The sequence below is a fragment of the Puma concolor genome, chromosome C1, assembly GCF_028749965.1.
Source record: "Puma concolor isolate L17-30 chromosome C1, mPumCon1.1.hap2, whole genome shotgun sequence".
Lineage (NCBI taxonomy): Eukaryota > Metazoa > Chordata > Mammalia > Carnivora > Felidae > Puma > Puma concolor.
This window is the reverse complement of record NC_141674.1, coordinates 82630462-82652246: the sequence shown is the minus strand read 5'-3', so window position 1 is coordinate 82652246 and position 21785 is coordinate 82630462. Positions and strand designations below refer to the sequence as shown.

The following is a 21785-nucleotide window of genomic DNA, read 5'->3' as shown; positions in this document are numbered from 1 at the left end:
ACTGTGGCTTAAAATCAAGATTTTCTAGAAACATTTAACTACAATAGTATACAATGTATACTCAATTTCACTAAACAATACTCAGGATTCATGAGATCAAGACCCCAGAGTTGGGCTTTGCACTGAAAGCACAGAGCCTGCTTGGGATTTTCTCTTCCTCTCTGCCCATCCCGTTCTCTCCCTCCCTCAAAATAAATAAGCTTTAAAAAACCCAAACCAAAACACTCAATACTATACCCTCTTTTCCTGAATGAACATGTTTCCAGATTTATGTTCTATTTAAAATATTAAATCAGTGAGGAAACTTTAAAGTCCTATGCTACTCATGAGAATATCCTTTCTTCCTTTCATAGGCTTTACGTGTTACAATTACCTCCACGTTTCACAGCAACGTTTAAAGTTGTACACATAAAAAAAAAGTTTTAAGCAGAGCCTATAATTATAAATACATATCTATGTTTTTTTTAATGTTCATTTATTTTTGCAAGAGAGAGAGAGGGGATGTGAATAGGGAATGAGAGAGAGAAGAGAATCCCAAAGATTCCACGCTGTCAGTGCAGCACCCAATGCAGTGCTCGAACTCAAACTGTGAGATCATGACCTGAGCTGAAATCGAGTTAGACGCTTAACCAAATGAGCCACCCAGGTACCCCTACATATCTATGTTCAATTACATAGATATTATTATAGTAATAATAATATTACTGGGATATTAAATAGTTCAAACAAAATACAAGGCTAATAATAATAAATCCAGTCTCCTTTCATTTGGCTTTGGGATGCATTATATATTTCCATTCTCCATTCTTTTGTTTTACCAGGCTGACACTTAAAAAATAATTTTAGATCATTAAAGATACTTCCCTGTGGCAAAAAAAAAGGCAGTAGGGTAAGATTTATTGTGGATAAAGTTTACTACTGGCAAATCTGGCAGTCCTAAAACTCTGGTAGTGTTACATTTTCTCCTATATAAGCAGTTTACCAATTACACAGTATTTCTGCTTTTGTTTGAACTTCACAATAACCCTGGTGAGGTGGGCAGAGCGGAATTACAGTCTCCACTTTATAAAGGCTACTGAGGCTTAGAAAGTAACTTGTCCCTCTAGAAACTATATGGTGATCCAAATAGAACTACAGGAACAAATTCAGTTTATTGTAATTTGATTAGACTAACCTTAAATCTTAAACTGCCTCAAAGAAGCATCAGTTAATATATTCCTAACGTAACTAATAGAATGATTTGTTACCCTTCCTGGTTAAGTCAAACTATTCTTAGCGACTTTCAAATGCTAAATTCCATTTCTATCGGTTAAATATAACATTAGATATACATATGAATCCATTCCTTTGAAACCCATTTCCAAATAAATATTAATATCAAAACCAAGTTTTTCTAGCTCAGTTACAGAAAAAAATTCTCTTCCTAAATCTTCAAGGTAAGGCCTCTATATTAACAAGCAGCTAAGTCTTAAGAACACTTCCCTGTTAGCCAGCAGTTCGCTGTAAAAGACTGCAGCATATAGTGGTACTACTAGTGATGACCATGACTGGGGTTAATTTAATGTACCAAATTTTAAATATTCTAGAATGTCAAAATTACCACTTCACGGACTTGGTGCTTTGGAAGGAAGCATGGATCACAGTGTACTCTTAAGAGACTGAAGAATCTGCCACTCCCTGGGTGGGAAGAACCTTGGTTGCTAGTCATGCCTGATCAGAGGTATTGTGAACTCCCCCAGCTCGGCAACTGGAGCAACCCAGTTCCTACGTGCATTTCAGGACTTCTCTTTCTTCTTCCAACTCAAACTTCTCTTCTCCAACCACAGAAAACTACTTGAAACGTGGCAAGTACTTACTATCAGCTGTTTCGACCACCACCCAATAATTCTGAGAAAAAGTTCAGAGAAACTTTGTTCAATTACGATTCATTAACCATGGTGTTGGGTTTTTTATACACTTTAGGCACATCTGTTGCTCAGAGTGCTTTGGTAACACAATCCTATTTTAGGAAGAAAAGACAGAAGGAGATCATCTAGCTTCTAAATAACCTCAATGTTGCTCACTCACATGTAACAATTATTTTTATTTACTATATTCTTATTTCTTGGAGAGGAGTGAATTGTTGTATTAATATAGCACATTTAAAGTTTCCTCCTACTCCAATTGTTTATTCTCCTAAAGTAGGAGTTTTGCATTAATTCTCAGTTACTTTATAACAAAACAAATCTATGCAACATGTATAACTCCAAAGTTACCTGACACCAACATACCTACTTTTTAAAAGTGGCCAAAAATATGCTGGGTAATACAAATAGCACCCTAACTGGACTCCTTTAAAAAGTGAAAATTGTAACATCACAAATTACCCTGAAGTTTTTAAATAACCGGGCAAAAGTAGACTATATGTTACTGTTTTTCCCAACAATATCTAGTACCTTTTGTTAAAATCTCACAAGGTAATCTAAAATTAGTAGGAAATCTTTAGCAGACACAAAAGATGAGAGATGAAACTGCAGCGAGAGAGCATGGCAAATCCAAAAGGTCTAGTAGTGCATAAATCTACTGGAAAAAAAACAACAACAACAAAAGAGATAGAGAGAATTAACAAGATACAATAATAAAAGTTATGTCTTTAAAGCAGATTATAACAGGGTGGGAAATGTTTAATATGTGTCCTCCTGAAAAGCAGTTACTATCTTTTAAATTAAAAAAAAAAAAAAAACAGCTGGTATATTTTCACAGCATCTAGATTTATTTATGGTATAAAGCCATAGAATTGTAATATTATTACTCCTTTCCCACCCTGGCAGAGAATAAACATGAATTCAGAAGCACAGTGGAGTGAAAACAAAGAAGAGGAGAGAGAAAAGGCAGCAGAGAAAGACAGAAAAGGTGAATACAGAGCTACAGAAGTGTTTATTGAGCATGCTACAGAGGTAAGCAGAGTACACACAAAAGGAAATTAAACAACCATCAAACCTCCCAACTTTGTTAGAAAATTAATTTTTAATTGTGCCGCTTTCAAACTATACTGAATTTTACATTTCTAAAGATGTAAAAACTCAACTAATAGAAAATATACATGACCATTCTGTCTACATAGATAACAGAATCTATGAATCTTGAAACTAAGTACATCAATTTCAAAAAGTATTGGTCATTTAAACAGAATCAACAATTCAGATTGACAAGAACTGTTCAAATTAATTTGACCTGTAGATTCTGAGCCATGTTTTTATTAAAGTCAGATCTATTCCTAAATACAAAATATTTTGAAGATTTATTAAAACTGAATATTACAATGCAAGGTAAATTAAGACTAAAGGCACATAAACTTTGGTCCCACCTGGTTGTCAGTTTTAGAAAACTGCCACAAAATTAATCTTCCTGCAAATTTTCGCAGTACACTTTCTTTATCTTTGAAAAATACATGCACCAGTTCCTGAACTAGCTAGACCAGTCTGCACATGCTCAGAAATCCACAACCATATTCCAAATCTTAATTACAAACTAAGGATGGCAATATATATTTAAATGCACGTAAGTCATGTCAACTTCAAAAACATCTACGAAAAATATTCAGCCACAAACAAGACATTACTTAGTGCTGACATTTATATGATACGTCCCACAAGAGTGTGTACAAAAAGGTTAAGATTCCACAATGCTTTCCACATAGGGCTCAAACTTACAGAAATCACTTTGTTGTCTTAAGAAATTAATACTCTGCATCTTGTTAATTTTAACTAATGCCTACATTCATAACTGAATCTAGACCAGAATTGTGAGATACAAAAGGCCAATGTTTTTTTAAAGCAATAAAGCCTAAGGTAGTAAAAACTAAAAAATGCTGCTTTAATTCTCTCAGTATCATGTATCTTATTTGAGTAAATAGAAAGAAATGTGACAAGCCAATAATTCAAAATAAGTTCCAAGCAGGAGAAACAAAAACTTAACCTTTTTACACACCCCTGCCTAAACATATGGTAATTCCCATATAACAATGTGCCCTAGACAACCAATTCCTTTTTCCTAGTAAATGCACAATAGCAACACTAGTTTTCCTTTTTAAGGCACGTATGTCAACTAAGTTGAAAAAGGAAAGTATAATTAAACTAAAAATTTAAACAGACAAAAATAATGGCTTCCCTATAGAACAGATGAAATATAGCAGTTAACACTCTGCCTTTATGTATGCCATTTCATTTTATAACCAAGGAATGATAACAGCATGAAAAAAAAAAAGGAAACAAAAAAAAAAAATCAAACTCTGGTCCCCACTTTTCTGAACAGTCAATAGGTGATGACACCAAACAATGTGATACACCCTCCATCTTCACCTCCCCCTTTTTAAATTGTTGACTTGGAGAAAGACACTCTCAGATGATGGTTTTCACCAAGGTTATAATTATGAAGATCAATCAAGGCCTGGATAGCTTCTTCCACTGTTGCCATCTGAAGAAGAGCCATTTTGTGATCTCTTCTGAAACAAAATTATAAAATTAGATACTTCATAAAAATTAGGAAGGGCTTAAATACTTGAATTTTTGCCCACTACAGAATCAAAAATTTCCATAAACAAAAAGAATAAAAACTACTTGAAGAAAATTTTTAACTTCTATCAAGTCACTAATTTAAAGATAAGAAAGCTTGCTTACTGAAAAAACTTAAATGCTTTCACAGTGCCCCCAGTGTTAGCAAACAGTGTTCGTAGATCCTCTTCTGCTACTGAAGGACTAGGAAAATTGGATGGAAAAAAGTAAAGATTAATAATAATTTTCAAATTTTATTTCTAAAATGTATACCCATTAAAAATCTCCAGCTGTAATACTTACGGGATATTGGATAGGTGTAGGGTTGCAGAAGGAGGAAAAATGTTCTGAAAATTTTTGGATCCAGGTTTCTTAAAACGATGCAATGGGGAATTACCAAAATCCTTTGTTAGCCCTTGATCATCAAGTCCCTCTCGAGGTAGTTGTACAGTCTGATGTTTAGACAGAGTAACACGAATAATTTTGCCATACATTTTCTGTCCATTAAGATGGTTCATGGCTATAAAAAGAAAAAAAAATGCCTATTAAAAAACAATATTAACAAAGTTCAAAACAAAAAGAATTCTTCTTTTGGAATAGCTGAAATAACTGAATTCCATGATTTTTAAATAAATCTTTTTTTTTTTTTTTTTTTTTGGTTAAGCTTATTTATGTTGAGAGAGAACATGAAAGGGTGAGGGGCAAAGAGAGGCTGGCTCCATGCTGACAGTGAGGGGCTGGGACTCACAAACCATGAGATCACAACCTGAATCAAAACCAAGACTTGGACACTTAACCTACTGAGCCACCTAGGCGCCCCATGATTTTTAAATAAATCTTGAGTTTTCAACAGTCACTGGTGACAAGATGATTTAAATTTATTTGCCCTAGACCATTTTGGCAAAAAAGCCAGCCTCTTTCACAGAATGCAAATCCTCATTATGAATCTTCTCTTCCTTGTCAATCCTGATAAATCATATACTTAGATGCCACAGAAAGAAACTTAGTACTCATCTGTAACAACTTCTCTCTCCTGCCCCATAACCTAACTGCCAAGTCCCACCATAATCTTTTCTTCCTAATTATCTCTCAATTCTCTACTTTTCACGGTCACAATTTTTTGATCTGCTAACTCTGTCTCCCAATTTGTCTTCCTGTTGGGATTTTTCCCTACTTTTTTCAAATGCATCCTATTACACAGAGCAGCTGGATGACCTCTATAAATTGCAAATCTCTTGTTATTACCTGCTTAAAATCCTTAGGGTCAGACTAGGAAAGGTATAAAGCCATGTTGAAGAAATGAATTTGGACTATATCCTGATCTCCCCAGCGTCTCTGAACATATTTATTGATGATATACAAAACCAATTACTTTGTTAGTGCTGAGAATCAAGTGGTAAGACAAGAACCATCTCACCCCTCATGGAACTTACAGTATTTTAGTACTGTACTCTTTGAACTTTACCCTCCAGCTATACAAAACCCTATCTTCCTTGAAGCGCCAATTTTTCTTACCTTTTAGCCCTGTGTGCATGCTGTTCTAGCTACAATAATTTTTCATCTGGTCATTATCCCTCCTAGTCTTTCTCACTGTTCTTCTCTGGAAAGGTTCATATTCCCCATGCAGCACTCTTTTCTTCTTCTTAAATTCATCACAATTTATTTTAATTATCTAACTACTCCTCCTTCCGACTGCAAAGGACATGAAGGTAGGAACCCCGGTCTCTATCCCAGCACAGTGCCTAACACAGAACATTATTACATGCCTACTTTCTGTGGTAGCACTTGGGTTATTTTTAAACTAAGCGAACTGGTCTGAGGTTACAGATAAGTTACATGTTTTATGTTTTACTCACTAGCCACAACAACTTACGACCATTTTATAAGTCACATACTTTAAACTGAAGGTCTGATTTGACTATTCCAAGTTTGTGTATTAACAGCAGAGAGATAAAGGCAAGGTGGAAGAAAAGGGAAATGAGGACAAAATCCTACTCACAACAGTACGTACACAGTCTGACACCAGAGATATGCCCAATTTATTAAATTCAAGCATCTTTTCCTACTTACTCACATAGAATATAAACCAGTTAAACCAGTTAAATATAAAACAGTTCTGAAAAGGAAAATGCTGTAGAAGTGTTAAGGTACCATTCAGAAAAGATTCAAAAGTAAATTCTTATTTCACTTACAGCTTCCCTAATTTGTAAAAACAAGTTTACTCTTCCCAATTATTTTACTGTGGTGTTATGTATTTGTAATTTTCTTTAGATTTGCAACTGAGGCTAACAGAAAAAAAAAAAAATCTCAGGCCTGAATTCTTTCTCACTTGTTTTACTGCATTTCACATATACTTCTAAATTTTCACTTACAAAATCAACTGCATTATTCAGAGATGGTACATAAACTCCTTTTATAAAACTTATTTGATTTAGAAAATATTTTCAAAGTTCTAGAATTCTATTGTTTTAAGTGAACAGTACTTTGCTTATGAAAAAGTGCTGCTACATCATATAAGGCATGGGTTATAAGGAATGAATCTGGGAATGAAGTGGTATAAAGAAGTAGACTAAGGTTGTTATAAGAAAGCTATCTTTGTTCATCTTCGAAAAGTCATGAAAAGACGGCATAAACAGCTGAGCTTTGAGATACTGAAAAGCAGATATAAGAAAACAATAAAAAGTCCTAGGAATAGCACCTGCATCAAGAGGAGATGGATAATAGACTAATGGGATTAAAATAAAGCAAAATAACCAAAAAGCTATCTCTAGAAGTAGTCAGGTAATGAGAAGTATGTCGAGTCAGCTGACCTGACAAAAGAATATGAAGTGGATGAGGGCCGAGGTTGAGGGGTAGAATATCAGGGTTTTTAAGTATTCAAAAAAAAAAAAGAAAAGAAAACCTTGTCAAATACTAAGGCATACATAATGATTAAGCAAAAAGCAGAAGAGTACTTGAATTACTAATTTAAGATGAATCAAGCTTAAATATTGGGACTCTGATATCTTGAAGCCTGTTACAAGAAATATGGCACAAATGGACAAAACAATCAATGAACGATAAAAGAGAAAAAAGCCAATGTCGCACAGTGGAAATGGCACTTTGGGTTGAGTATAATTTTCTACTTTTCTCTTAATCTCTGAAGAAGATATTAATGAACAATGAGAAGTTAAGATGGTTAAAAAAAAGTTTTATATATATATAGAGCGCGCGCGCGCGCCACAGGACAAGTTTATATGTGGAAATAGAGCTATGTCAACAATTATACCCTTTATAATTCAAAAAACTTAGGTGTGTTGCCTCTCTCGTTATTCCAAAAAATGAATCTTAACATCTATTTGTCTATTTTATTAATCTATTCAAAAACCCAGCTTCTAGCTTTTCTTTCTTTCTCTCAACTGTCTTCTATACCAGTGATTTCTAGTCTGGTCTTTATCTTCTTCTTTCCTTGGGTTTACACCATCATTCTTAAAGTTAACCTCCTGTCACAACACTGCTTTCACTGTACTACACATACCTAATTTTAGTATAGTAGTTTCAATATTTTAGTTTTAAGTATTCTAAATTCTTATTAAAGTAACTTCTTTGATCCATGAAATACTGGGAAATATAAGTGTATCTTTTTGTTATTAGCTCTAACTTGACTGTGCAACAGTGAATATGGTCTACATGATACTTCCTCTTTGCCTTATGGAGGGCTGCTTTAGTAAATGTTCCCTATGTACTTAAAAAGAATGTGTTACATGTATAATTCTATACATGCGTCATTTGTGTTGTACCATTTGTATCCTTGTTGATCATCATTTTGTATGCCTGAAATAATTCAGAAAGGTGTGTTGACAATTCTTCCTCCAGTTCTATTCATTTATGATTTACATATTTTGAGGATATTTCATTAGGGGCACACCCACATAAAACTGTTTTGTTTTCCTGGTGATCTAAATTAATCTAAATTTTCTATATCCCTTTACTTTCAATCTTTCCAATTCTTGTGCTTTATATGCTTCTTGTAAAGAACTTTTTAAAAATCAGATCTGACGACCTGTCTTTCGACTGATGCATTTACTACTTTACATTTGCTGTTGTTGTTATTATTGATGTATAGGGACTTAGATTCTATCATAATTTTAAAATTTACATTTTCCCCCATTATACTCCATACCATTTGCTATTTCCCTCCATTGGATGGGGGGAATCTCTTGAAATCTCAGCAATACCTCTAAGTGTGACTTAGAGTTCTTCACTATGCATGACAGTTCCTCTGTGAAAGCCAATATAGACATACACTTAAAAATTGCTCAAATATCATTAACACTAGAGTTACAGGATTTCCACGCACTTTACAGTACACTTTGACAGATGTAATATAGTGGCTAAAGGTCTGTTATAAAGAACTAAATAAGTTTACTTTTGAGATGGCAGTTGTATAAAAATACTCTTTGGTATTTTGTTAAAATTCTGTTAAAGTTCATTTAGGATAACACGTTACTCTTAAAACAACAATTTAAGAAAACGCTAAATTAAATAAGCCATGGTAGAAAGATTATTAAAGAAACACCTTAAAGTTTGCAAATTTTAAAACTCTGGTCTAAAATGATTTAGCATGGCCTCTGAGATTTGCAGCAATCTCGTTCACATTTAAACACTACTATCTCTTAATGTTCTTTATTTCCCCCATACTACTTCCTAAACATAAAAATATCTGCCTAGGGGCGCCTGGGTGGCTCAGTCAGTTGGGTGCCCGACTTCGGCTCAGGTCATGACCTTGCGGTCCCTGAGTTCGAGCCCCGCATCGGGCTCTGGGCTGACAGCTCAGAGTCTGGAGCCTGTTTCAGATTCTGTGTCTCCCTCTCTCTCTGACCCTCCCCTGCTCATGCTCTGTCTCAAAAATAAATAAATGTTAAAAAAAAATTAAAAAAAAATATACCTGCCTATACCATAAAACAATGAGTGTTTCCAAATAGAGTCCTATGAAAACCAAAGGGAGAACAGGGCCCCAAAACAAAGCATACTAAATTTTTTAAATTCTAATTTTTTTCAATAGCACACCTTAGTTTTCTGTGGGATTTGAGTATGTGGGTGTGTATTTTAAAGGCATTAATGGTGTGAATACATATTTTTCTGGTCATATACTTCAAAATCTACCCTAAAAGCAATGAGAAAAAATAAATTATTTGCTATTACATATGGTTTAAAAACTACAAATCATGCTATTAGACAGTCAAGGCTCTAGTAAAATATAAGTACTGTTACGCAATGAGCTGTATTCTCCAAAAATTCATATATTGAAGCTCTAAGGAGATAGTGAAGGTTAAATAAGGTCACAAGGATGAGGCCCTCATCCAGTAAGACCAGTGTCCTTAGAAGAAGAGGAAGAGAAACCCAGAGAGCTCAGAGGAAAGGCTATGTGAGGAGATGCAGAGAAGGTGGCCATTTGCAAGCCAGGAAGAAAGCCCTTATCAGAAACTCAATCTACTGGCACCTGAGAAAAAAAATTTCTGTTGTTTAAGCCACTCTGTGGTATTGTTTTAGCAGCACAAACTGATGTAAGTATAGTAAAAACTAAAATGCCACTTATTTAAAATAGTCATTTTATATATATATATAAAATATCCAGAAGAATTTGATTAAATTCTACCTGAGGTACTTCTTAACCATGATAACTGTAAATCCTTTACATGAGGGTAATGTCATCCACAGCTCACACAGTGATGAGAAAAAAATGAAACATTTGAGAAATATTTTTTTAAATGCTACTTACAATGTACATAAAAGCAATGCCCATGACTACCCTTACCAGAGTACAGAAGTATACACAGCAGAGGGAGAAAAAAAGATTTACGAGGACACCCAGAACCTGATTAGCACTTTTTTACAGATCTTTCATTAAAGACGGGTATCTCCATTTTAAAAAGCAGAGAGCCAGAGGTCTAGTTTTATACGTTGTCTGAGCTACCATGAAAGCTGGTAAGAAATAATAAAATTCAAATTTACTTCTATCTGATACCAAATGCCAAAAGGTCCATATGTCATGTTCAAGTTTATGACCTTCACTGGGCATAAGAGCAAAAATACACTAGTCATTACGTCGTAAGTGACAAATTTCGAAATTAACAACGTGAAAACAACCAACCTGAGGCACCGAATGTCAATAAACAGAATTACAAGCTAAAGATCATACTGATATTTACAGTCTTATCACACTGTGAATGTGTAGTTGTATTCCAGATTTGTGATCTGACTTTGTGTATGAAGGCAAATGATGTATTAATTTAATTAAAATACTTACCTAAGTTACGAATGTAAGTGTAATTTGACTACAGTACATTTTAAGATTCCAAAAGGGATTAACAATGGTGTATTGTATGTAGCACAAGGTTTTCATTTTGTAAAAACCTAGTACCCCTAAAATATGTTTTCCATGTGACTCTTTCTATTAAGTTTAGCAAAAATCTAGGAGAATTAAGATAACACCATATTAATCAGGACTCCATGGACTATATTTAGCATAGTAGTTAACTTCTATCACAGGGAGTAAGTAGGAATGAAAAACACTAGGGATCTTTAATACAAATGTCATAATTCTTTTTTTTTTTAATTTTTTTTTTCAACGTTTTTTTTTTATTTTTATTTTTGAGACAGAGAGAGACAGAGCATGAACGGGGGAGGGGCAGAGAGAGAGGGAGACACAGAATCGGAAACAGGCTCCAGGCTCCGAGCCAACAGCCCAGAGCCTGACGCGGGGCTCGAACTCACGGACCACAAGATCGTGACCTGGCTGAAGTCGGACGCTTAACTGACTGCGCCACCCAGGCGCCCCACAAATGTCATAATTCTTATGTGAAATTATTATTGCAATTCTGGAGCCTAAACCTTCTTCCACTGGATTGTACTTGAGGAATGGTAAGAGGACAGCAGAAAACCACAAACATATTCATCATGCATTAAAATACGAAAATTAACGTGCCATTTTGAGCCTTGGCTATCCAAAATAATAAATAAATGAATGAATGAATCAGTAAATAAAGGTTCTTACTGCCATAAAGGGGTTTGATTTTATTAACAGATTCAGATTTATAGACGTATGGGTAACTGTTTAACCTTACCAAGCTGTGATTGGTTTCCATCAGCCATCTGTATCAGAGCACTGTCTTTCTTATTGTACAAAATCTTCACACGCTGCACATCTCCATAAACACCTTTTTTGGAGCCACAGAGAGGTAATCCAAAAATGGAATTAATGTTACATGCAAGTCAGCTGAAGATTATCTTTCTGACATAATAATGAAACATTCAGACATCAACATGATCACTCATTCAAACTCATCATTCTCACAAATGAATAAAGAAGATCAAGATTTTGAACAGTGAATTTTGAAAAGAATAATTTTTGATAAACCCTCAAAGCTATGTGAATGATATTAAATTAAAGACCATGCAAAATAAATCAGCATGCATTAAAACAAATTTTGTGTCTATGGAGAGTTTTAAATAGCAAAGAAAAATAGCAAAAGATTTACTATTCAACTTTAAGCCAAAGTGCTAGCTACAAATAAGAATTAAGGTGAAACAAAAATCAAATCAATAATAAAAGTATAGTGCTAACAATAACATACCGAAGAGGGTAAACAGACTTTGGGGCGTAACCATCTTTAGAAGGAGAGAAGAGCAAGCAGCGTAAGACAAGAAGAGAGAAGAGTCGAGGAAGAGCGGAGATGAACAGATCATCCATAACGAAGGGTGGTTCCCGCAGAATGGTGAGGTGGTCATGGATCATGGTTCAAGGCGGTTAATTGGGGCAAGTTGGTCCGAGGAACATTTGTTCAAGCACAGAAGCATGAACATAGGGAATGGAGACAGGGAATGAAGACAAGGACAAGGAAAATAAAGGATAAGACAGGGAAGGGAATGGGCATTTGGGAAAAGACAAGGAAAGGGAAGGTGAACACACAAGGAAAAGGATGAAATGGGGAAGGGAAACAGCAATGCAGAAGAAAAAAATAAGGAATTGGGGAACAAAAAAAAAATAAAATATAGGTCAGTACATAGGAAATGCAGGAATTTGGTCAGAAAATGGTTGGTTTATGTACTGTACAAGAAAAACTGAGTAAAATGTAGTCATCCAAGACAAATATGGGTAAAGTACATCTATATCAAAGAGTAAATTACAGCATTTCATCTCAACATAGGGAAGGAAAGCATGCACAGGAATTTTAAACTTTGAACTTTAACTGCATAAGCATGGCTGGTTATGAAATGCAGGCAAAATTCTTAAAAGAAAAACAAAGGCACTCTGATTCAAACATTTTAGCATGCAGAACTGTGAATGACAATAGTATCAAATGATAAAATAAGCTTAATGTTCGTATTAACAGAGGCCAATTAAAAATGAAACAAATATTCAAATTAGACATTGTAAACTGATACACTGAGCTTCCCACATTTCATACCAGCTTTCATAGCAATCAAAATAAAATATACCAGACATAAAATGTACAACTAAAGAAAATAACTCAGCAATAAATTTTATTTAACAAGGGGGAGGGGGAATAAAGTTGGAAAATATTTTTAGAAGACAATGACTAATAACTGCAAAGAAAAAATTACTAAGAAAGACTGGAAGAGTGCCTCGTCAAGATCTTTGGAAGAACCTTCAAAGAAAAATGTATTAGAGTAGTTCACATAAAATAAGATTTAAAAAAATGCAATGACACATAAGCATGAAATGAACAAGCAAATAATTAGAAAAGGCAAAGAACAAAATTGTTTTACAGTTAAATCTGCAAATTAGATCACATTTGCCTTTGAGAACAACAGAAAGAAAAAGCCATACTACAGTACTTCACCATATTTTTCTTAGGAAAAATAGGTAGTTAGGTTAAAATAATAATATAATAATAATAAATATATATATATATAAAGAGATATGACTGCCTAGGGAAATATTACCTAAACAAATACATAGATTTTATTCAGAAATAGAAACGTACAGAAAATACTTTGACTAATGAATGTACATAAAAAGAAAGGCAAGTGCAAAATGAAATAAACATGAGAAACTTTCACAAATGAAATGGAGTTAAAGAATAAACATTACAAAATTATTTTACTAACCTCTTCATTTAAATTGCTAACCAACAGGACTGTATTGCCACCAGCTGAGACTCCAGGCATACCCACTCGGCCAGCAGCAGCTGCAGCAGCTGCTGCAGCAGCATTTGGAATAGCCAAAGGACTCAGAGCTCCTGGAACAGCTGCAACAGGAAGCCCTAATTTTAAAATAAAGCATATTTTACGAAACACACACAAGTCGTTTACAAAAACCAATTTAAGCACGATGGCTGCATGGCTTACGGCTGACCATTCCAAATGGTTCCTGAAAGTTAAGTTTTATAACATTTAGAAAAATGGTTTACTGATAATGCATCAGAGAAAATTAACTGGTTTCAACGAAATCATTAAATATTAGGGCTAAGGTACATACCTGTATGTTAAAAAATTAAATATACCATATTCCATCTCCTATGAAAAAGCAAACAAAGCATAAAGGATGTAATATTTCTAAATCAGAGATTTGAAAAATTCACTTCCACGGTTTATAGCAAGAAGCCACATCTAAAATAAATATCATCTTCAACAAAACAGTAACTCACACTTTTTTCTACAAGTGCTATCATCTTCATAAACTCATACTTGAAACCGGACAGCTACAGCTTATGAAACAAACCGTTAAGTCCTTCAGTTCTTGGAGACCTATCACCCTGAACATCATTATTTCATTCAAATGACTTAAAGAAAATCTTACAGAAGTTTGTTTGCCTTAATTCCATACTCAAGCAGTCATAATGAACACAACAAATTTCTCAAACACATTTCCCCAGTAGAAGGAATGAGAAAACGTCACCGTATCCACACAGGCTTTCTCCTTCAGTATTTTCCCACATTTTGCCTACCAGTTTTAACATTTCCTTCTCATTTCTATTGTTCTATTTTCCAGTCTTACTGTTGTTCTATCATCTTTAAGATATGCCAGTCTTCACTCTAGAGAGAATTCTCTTTTGTCTCAGCATCTTTTATCCACGTTCCAATTAAAAGAATGAACTCTAAATCCTTTCATCCCTGAAATTCTTACATACCAGCTGATTCCTCAATACATATTAGTTCACTAATGAAGTAAATTGTATGTTACTTTTATTCTTCCCATGAAAAAGGAAACATCCAACCTACATGAAGTTAATCCGTGACATACCTGGATCAAAATGGCCCTTTGTACTGTTGTCCCAAAAGTTCATGTTTTATTTCTCCTTTTCTCTTTCCATCAGCCTTCTTGTCTATGTCATAAGGATGTGCTGTTGCCTTTGGTTTCAGATCTCTCAATATTTTAGGCAAGTTTTTTTTTTTTTTTAAGTCTTTTTACGTTATAGAAACTATGATGGCCTTTCACTGACAGTCTAAAAGGTTAAGATTCACAATTCTTAATCTCTTCAGTTTCTGACTTCTAATTTTTCCCTCCAATTTCTTTGTATCTCTGCTAAGCACTCCAACAGTGGAAAGATATTTTTCTCAATCTTTCTGTGGATAAGCTTATTTTAGTGCTTTTTGCCCATTTTTTGAGATTTCCCCCTTTTTTATTTCTCCATCTTATTTTTTAGATTCTACTTTTTGTGATGGAAAATATCCAACACATAGAAAAAAGAGAGAGTCTACAATAACAAATCCCATATACCCATCACACTGGTTTACCAATTACCAACTTATGGCCAAACTTGTTCCATCCATTCACCCATTTTACTTTTAAAATAGAAACTTCTCATGTTCTTTGATTCCTTTTTGGATCCATCGGTGTGAATCTTTTTAACCAATTATTCTAAAGTGTTACAAACTTCCCTATGTCAAATACTATAGCCCTCTGATTACACTTCATAGGTTGTTTCCATTTAACATTCAATAGATATCTTAATTTGCTGCCAAAGGCAAGTATGAGGATACATTCCCAATTCTTAGATATGCACTGACAGTAATTTTGTTTTTGAATACTGTTAGAAAGTGACCCCTCATCCTTTCTTTAAATATAGTATTCCTTAAGTATTTTCAGATAGCTGTGGCTGAATGTACATACCATTCAACTAAAGTTGACAACACAATTATTTCACACTGGCAGAAACTCCAGATGCAGGCATTACACTGTCAAATTATTTCCTCATTTCCCTGACTTTAATTGGCTACTTTTCAGGGGAAAAAGTAACTTAAAATTCTGTTAAGATTCTTGGTCTTAATGGGATCCAGTCCATGGCCCAAAACAAATACTATCGAAAATACATGGTATGCAGAAGAGGTCAATATCAACCCTCAAATTCCCTTTTAGGAATAAAAGACTTTTTTTTTTTTTTAAATCCATCAAAGACATCTGAAAGCAGCTCCTTTCACAAAAAATTATATCACCTAAATTTCTGGTTTTTCAATTCTACCAGACAAGAAACAATTTTCAGGGCCCACTAAGCCAGAAAAATTTAACTGAAGAATTAGTTACCAACATTAATATAAAAATGACCTAATCCCTAGCATCTTCCCTGTACATCTCTACTCTTCACTGCCATCTTGTTCATTAAAATACTATTTATCTACTAGAATAGTCTTAAACTTTGTATCCCACAATGAAAATGTTCTTTTAGTCTCAGGACCCCTTTATACTCGTAAAATTTACTGAAGAATACAAACAGCTTTTAAATGAGTTGTATTTAACATATCAGAAATTAAAGCCAAGAACTGTTTTAAAAAGAACAAGTATACACGATCACATATTCTATTATCCTTTAAAGCAATGTATGCTAGTGAGAATAAGTCAAAAGACAACATTTTAGTAGTGTTATGGATATATAGTTTGGACTTTGTTAGAAACCCTAAGAGGCCTCCAGAGATCTCTAAACATTTTGTGAACCACTGCCATGTATTCTTGGTATGATGCTTTGTACATCTGTGGTTATCAATAAATAAGGAATTGGAAAAAAAAAAAAAAAAAGAATTCACTTCCAAAAAAGAAAATGCTGTAACATATGATAGACGTGCACACACACACACACACAAAAGAATGAGACATGCAATAGATTACACAGTACTGACACTTCCAGGATTAAGTTTGAAGTCCTCTATTACTCATCTTTCCTTGTTGACATTTGAAGCAATATTATTAATTCATGAAATATAAAATATCAATCTACCTAAATTCAATATATAAATCTAAACATGACAGTCTAAGCTTAATATTTCATTTTTTCAAAAAAGCTTCTTCTGAAATACACCTCTACAATGTCAATATACAATTCAATGATCTAATGAAAACTTCACCAATATACTCAAAGGTGATAGAAAATTTGTTCAAAGAAACTTCATTCAAGACATAATGGTTTTTGAAATACATTTCTTATTGAAATCTGGATGTTATAATGGAGTAACTTGGTGGCACATTATTTAAAACATGAAGACTTATCATGGAAAAATGATCACTGAGAATTAAAAGAGAACAGAAATTAATTTAAAATGGAAATTGAAAAAAAAAAGTCTAGTCTTTTTTTAGTGTGACAGATCTGAGAGACTTTTTAAATGCCAGGGAATGCCATCTTTTAACAAACAACATTACACTTTGGTGAAAATAAGACTGCTAATTTTCTAGTGAGAAAATGGGCTCAAAGGAGATGCAACTACCTCCTTCTAGTACGGAGGTAACAGGAAACAAAAAGTGGAATGTAAGCTGTTGAGATCTTCACTGCTGTTACTACTATCCAAATGATATGTCTCCCCACTTTTCTATTTATCACCAATCTGGGCCACTGTGCTATGGCAGGTGATAACGTTATTCTGCCAAATCATCTTTCTTCATTTTAGGTAGCCCAGGGTATGGCCTAAGAGTACTTTAAGAGATGAGGGCAGTCTGTCTTTAATGCCACTAGCAAGTAGTTCTCTTCCACTATATCCTCCCCCAGGCTGATACAAAAGCTTACTTAAGCCATCTTTACATAGTTCTAAAATCACTGGAATTAGTCTTGAGTTTTTACTGGACTTTTAAAGTCTCTAACGACAGATTCTACAATTAATTTCTCAGTACACTCTTCTCTGAAAAATTACTATCAGTCAGGAAAAAAAAATTTCGGTTTAACCTAAATATCTTCTACATTAAAAACAACCTACATTGGGGCGCCTGGGTGGCTCAGTCGGTTGAGCGGCTGACTTCGGCTCAGGTCATGATCTCACGGTCTGTGAGTTCGACCCCCACAATGGGCTCTGTGCTGACAGCTCAGAGCCTGGAGCCTGTTTCAGATTCTGTGTCTCCCTCTCTCTGACCCTCCCCCATTCATGCTCTGTCTTTCTCGGTCTCAAAAATAAATAAAAAAAATAAAACGTTAAAAAAAGTAAAAATAAAAATAAATAAAACCTACAAAATATTTCATGATGCACTATTTATTTACACAATAAATTCTGAAAAATAATTCTGTATATTTATATTAATGTTAACTCCTAGTTGTAAATCAACAAATTTACAATCTCCCCTTCATAAAAATTACATAAAACATGTTATATACATTGGCTCCAGCAAATTATTTCTAGTTGTAGAAATACTTTTAATTTTAATAATGTACATCTTTAGCTATGGCAGCAGGTATGCTGGAAAAAAATATTGACACATGTTCATGGTGAGACATAAAAATGCCTGTTCTACTTCTAGGATTGTTATAAGGATAAAATAATGTCAAAGAGCTTCATAAACTGCCACACAAAGGTGTAACAGGAATCCTTTTCATATAAAGTGATCTTCATCAGGTGGGTCACCCAGATATTTTGAGTTGACTCAGCAATTTTATAGATTTCTCATGTTAGTTCTGACACATTACTAACCCTTCCACCACTGAAATGGATGAACACACAGCCATGTATATGATACAGGTTCAAAGTCCAGTGGGATGAAGTGATATTACTTATTTATCTTAAGGTCACACAGACATCCTTAATCTTGCCCAGAAGAATTAAAAAACCTATTTTTTTATTTTTTATATTTAGTATGTATGTATGTATGTATGTATGTATTTATGAGAGAGACAGGGTGTGAGTGCGGTAGGGGCAGAGAGAGAGGGAGACACAGAATCTGAAGCAGGCTCCAGGCTCTGAGTTGTAAGCACAGAGCCTGATGTGGGGCTTGAACTCACGAACTGTGAGATCATGACCTGAGCTGAAGTCGGATGCTTACTGACTGAACCACCCAGCTGCCCCAAAAAACTAACCTTTTTGTTAACTTCCTTTAAATCATTTACAAATTTATCCATGGTTTTTAATAAGGTTTTTATTTTAGAACAGTTTTAGATTTACAGAAAAACTGAAGCTTCTACAGAGTCCCTATATAACCTGCACACTTCCTTTTCCCATTAACATTTTACGTTAGTATAATTATTGCAATTAATCAACTAATACTGATATATTATCAACTGAAGTCCATACTTTGTCAGATTTCCTTGGTGTGCATCTAATATTCTTTTTTGTTCCAAGATCCTCTAATACATTTAGTCATGTCTCATCCCCTTAGGCTTCTCTTGACTTGTCCTTAGGATTATTTTACCCATGATTTTTAAGGATGCACAATTTGTTTTATCCCTTTATTTCCCATTCTAAAACTTATATCCAAAGTCCATTAAATTATTTCTCTTGGTCTTACTTCTTTACCCTGTTTAGGACATCTGGTAGTTTTAAGTCTCACATACTACTGAACACAGTATATTGGAAGGGCCTTCTAATTCATAAAGTATTGGGTTTTCGGTGGGGAGGGAGGTTTTAGAACATTTTATTTCCTGATTTGAAACTAAAAATTTTGCTTTTGACAAAAATGAGAGACGCTATTCTATCCTCAATCCATGCCTCCTCTTCTACAAACCTACCCTTCAATTCCTTATTGTGCCTGCTGGAATCCATTCTTTTCTATCATTAACAATCAAATTTTTCTTTTTCAACGTGTTCCTTAGAGAAACTTTTTAATTAAAAGCTTGCTTTGTCCTCATGGAACTTCTCTTATAACCCTTTCAAAAAGTCATTTTTACCTCCCTAAACCCTGCCCCAAAGGAAAGAGAAAGGATTTATTATTCATCATTCTACCCCACCACCCAGTGTTTCTTTCAGACTGCTGTCCCACCACCATCAATTAAGACAGCTTCTGCATGAAATCATTTCTCATCAAAACAACCATCAGGTTACTGGGACATTTTCACTCATTATATAGACTTTTTAAGCACCTGGCTTTATTCCTCCTCCTCTCTCAGCCCCTATTATCACCCTGTGATATGTCAAACACTCTGGTCTCACAATTTCTTTAAAACTTCTACTTTGATAATTTTTACATCAATCCATTTCAGCAACTTCTCTTGCTACATCTTTTTTTCTTTTTGTTTTGCCATCCATTTCTAACATTTAAATCTCCTTTCCCGACTTCATTCTTCCATCTTTCTCAATTCTACCCCATACAACCACTGAATCCACTTGTGGCCTTTATTTATTTTAGCCCTTTCTATTCTTCCTGGACTTGACTTCACAATGTAGCCTAAATTTCTTTGATATTCTTCAATGCCAGACTTGGATAAATCCAATCTTGTACTCTGGCTAAACTTTCATGTGGTTAAGTATTAGAGTGAACACAGAACACATAACATACCCCAAAACTGATTCACAAACATTTTGTTATTTAACATCAGCCAACTTCATCTATTTTCAAGAGTTCTCTACAAATCCACTAGACTTAAGTTCAGAAAGTCTAAAATTGAGATCAGAATCCCCTCAGGTTTTCCAACCAATTTCAGAAGTCCTCCCTTCCTTCATCTGTTTCCCCTTTTCCTTTTTTTCATAAAAACACAATGGTGAGAGGGAAGAATATAGACTACACAAATGACAACTTCAGTTCTGGCTCTAGCTCTGCCCCTACATTGTTCCCTGCCCCCCCATTTCTGTGTGAGCTTGACAATAATCCCTTGTAGTTCTCACAGTGATCTAAACAAGTACCTCTTTATTTTTTAGGATCCAGCATTTTCACTATAATCTTGAGCCAATACACTACAATCAATTCTGGGACTTAATTCTATCTCAGCTCTCATTACTTCTTTTCTAAAAGAAACATCTTAAAGACTGAGAAATTAATATTTCAAAAATTCAGCCCTGAGAAAATAGAGGATAGTTCAATAATCCAAAGACTCAGGATCATTTTCTAAGAATGCACACATAGGGAGATAGGCATGTTCAACCGTAGTTTCTTACTTCTTAGATGTTAAGACAGAAATGAAATGAGAAAGCCAAAGATATGGGACAGTGAATTAGAACAGATATTCTCGTGTGATTTATGATTTATGTCTAATATGATAAAATACTGCTTTTCTAATTATATGGTTTTTAAAAAAATTTTGATGTCATGATATTCACCAATACACTTTAAAGATTTATGTAGTTTCATATTTCTGGGAAATATTTCTAGAATGTGTGTGTACTTGTAATTATCTTAGTCTTTGTTGGGTGATGACTTGCAAATGTGTCTGCAGTAAATGAGTTATTTGGCTTGATTTTATGACCAGAATCTTCTTTGCTATAATTCAGTCTTATAATGGAATATTATAGACAGGCTTTGCTAAAATTAAGATTCTGGTATTTAAGTTTTAATGTGTATTTTGTAAAAACATAAAAATAGAAATTCAGTTTGCTATATTTTGGATCCACTTTTGAACGGATATATGAACAATACTTTGGTTTTTGCAATCATATAATAACCAGGTTCAACACCTAATGGGCTGGGCAACAAAAAGCCAATGTCTTGGCAACACAAAACACCTTAGTATAGGAGGGACAAAAAGGAAATTAAAACTATAGGACTTACATATTTACTATATGTATGACATTATTCTATTTTAACTCCATGGGGGGGAGTTTAGTCAGACTAAGAGGCCCAACTAATCTACTGCATATTTTATTCAATTGTCTGTTAGGAGTATGAACTCTGGAGCCAGACTGCCAGCATCCCTGAATACCTCAGCCACCCACTAATTATAAGAATCTGAGCAAACTGCTCATCTTTTTGTATTCCAGTTTCTAAATCGATAAAGCAGGCGGACAGTTAAGGGTTAACTTCATTTACGGACAATGTGAGGACTAACTCACAAGGGTTAGGAACAATGCCTGGCACATAACGCATATTCAATTAATGGCTAGTGATTAGTATCCATATGCATCAGACAA

General features: G+C 34.3%; 1 protein-coding gene across 6 annotated transcripts in view; it reads right to left on the bottom strand.

The window, feature by feature from the left end:
* Nucleotides 1-2897: 2897 nt before the first annotated feature.
* Nucleotides 2898-21785, bottom strand: part of PTBP2 (polypyrimidine tract binding protein 2) — a 79230-nt gene continuing 60342 nt past the window's right edge. For 3 of the 6 annotated variants that reach the window (XM_086717637.1, XM_086717642.1, XM_025931784.2), the window contains 6 exons: nucleotides 13647-13801; nucleotides 12149-12182; nucleotides 11639-11731; nucleotides 4836-5052; nucleotides 4659-4736; nucleotides 2898-4483 (listed from right to left, as the gene is read on the bottom strand). In XM_086717637.1, the coding sequence (XP_086573763.1) occupies nucleotides 4351-4483; nucleotides 4659-4736; nucleotides 4836-5052; nucleotides 11639-11731; nucleotides 12149-12182; nucleotides 13647-13801 (710 nt within the window). In that variant the 3' untranslated portion in view covers nucleotides 2898-4350. The remainder of the gene's footprint in view (nucleotides 4484-4658; nucleotides 4737-4835; nucleotides 5053-11638; nucleotides 11732-12148; nucleotides 12183-13646; nucleotides 13802-21785) is intronic. The other 3 variants (XM_086717639.1, XM_086717640.1, XM_086717641.1) reach the window with 3 other exon arrangements.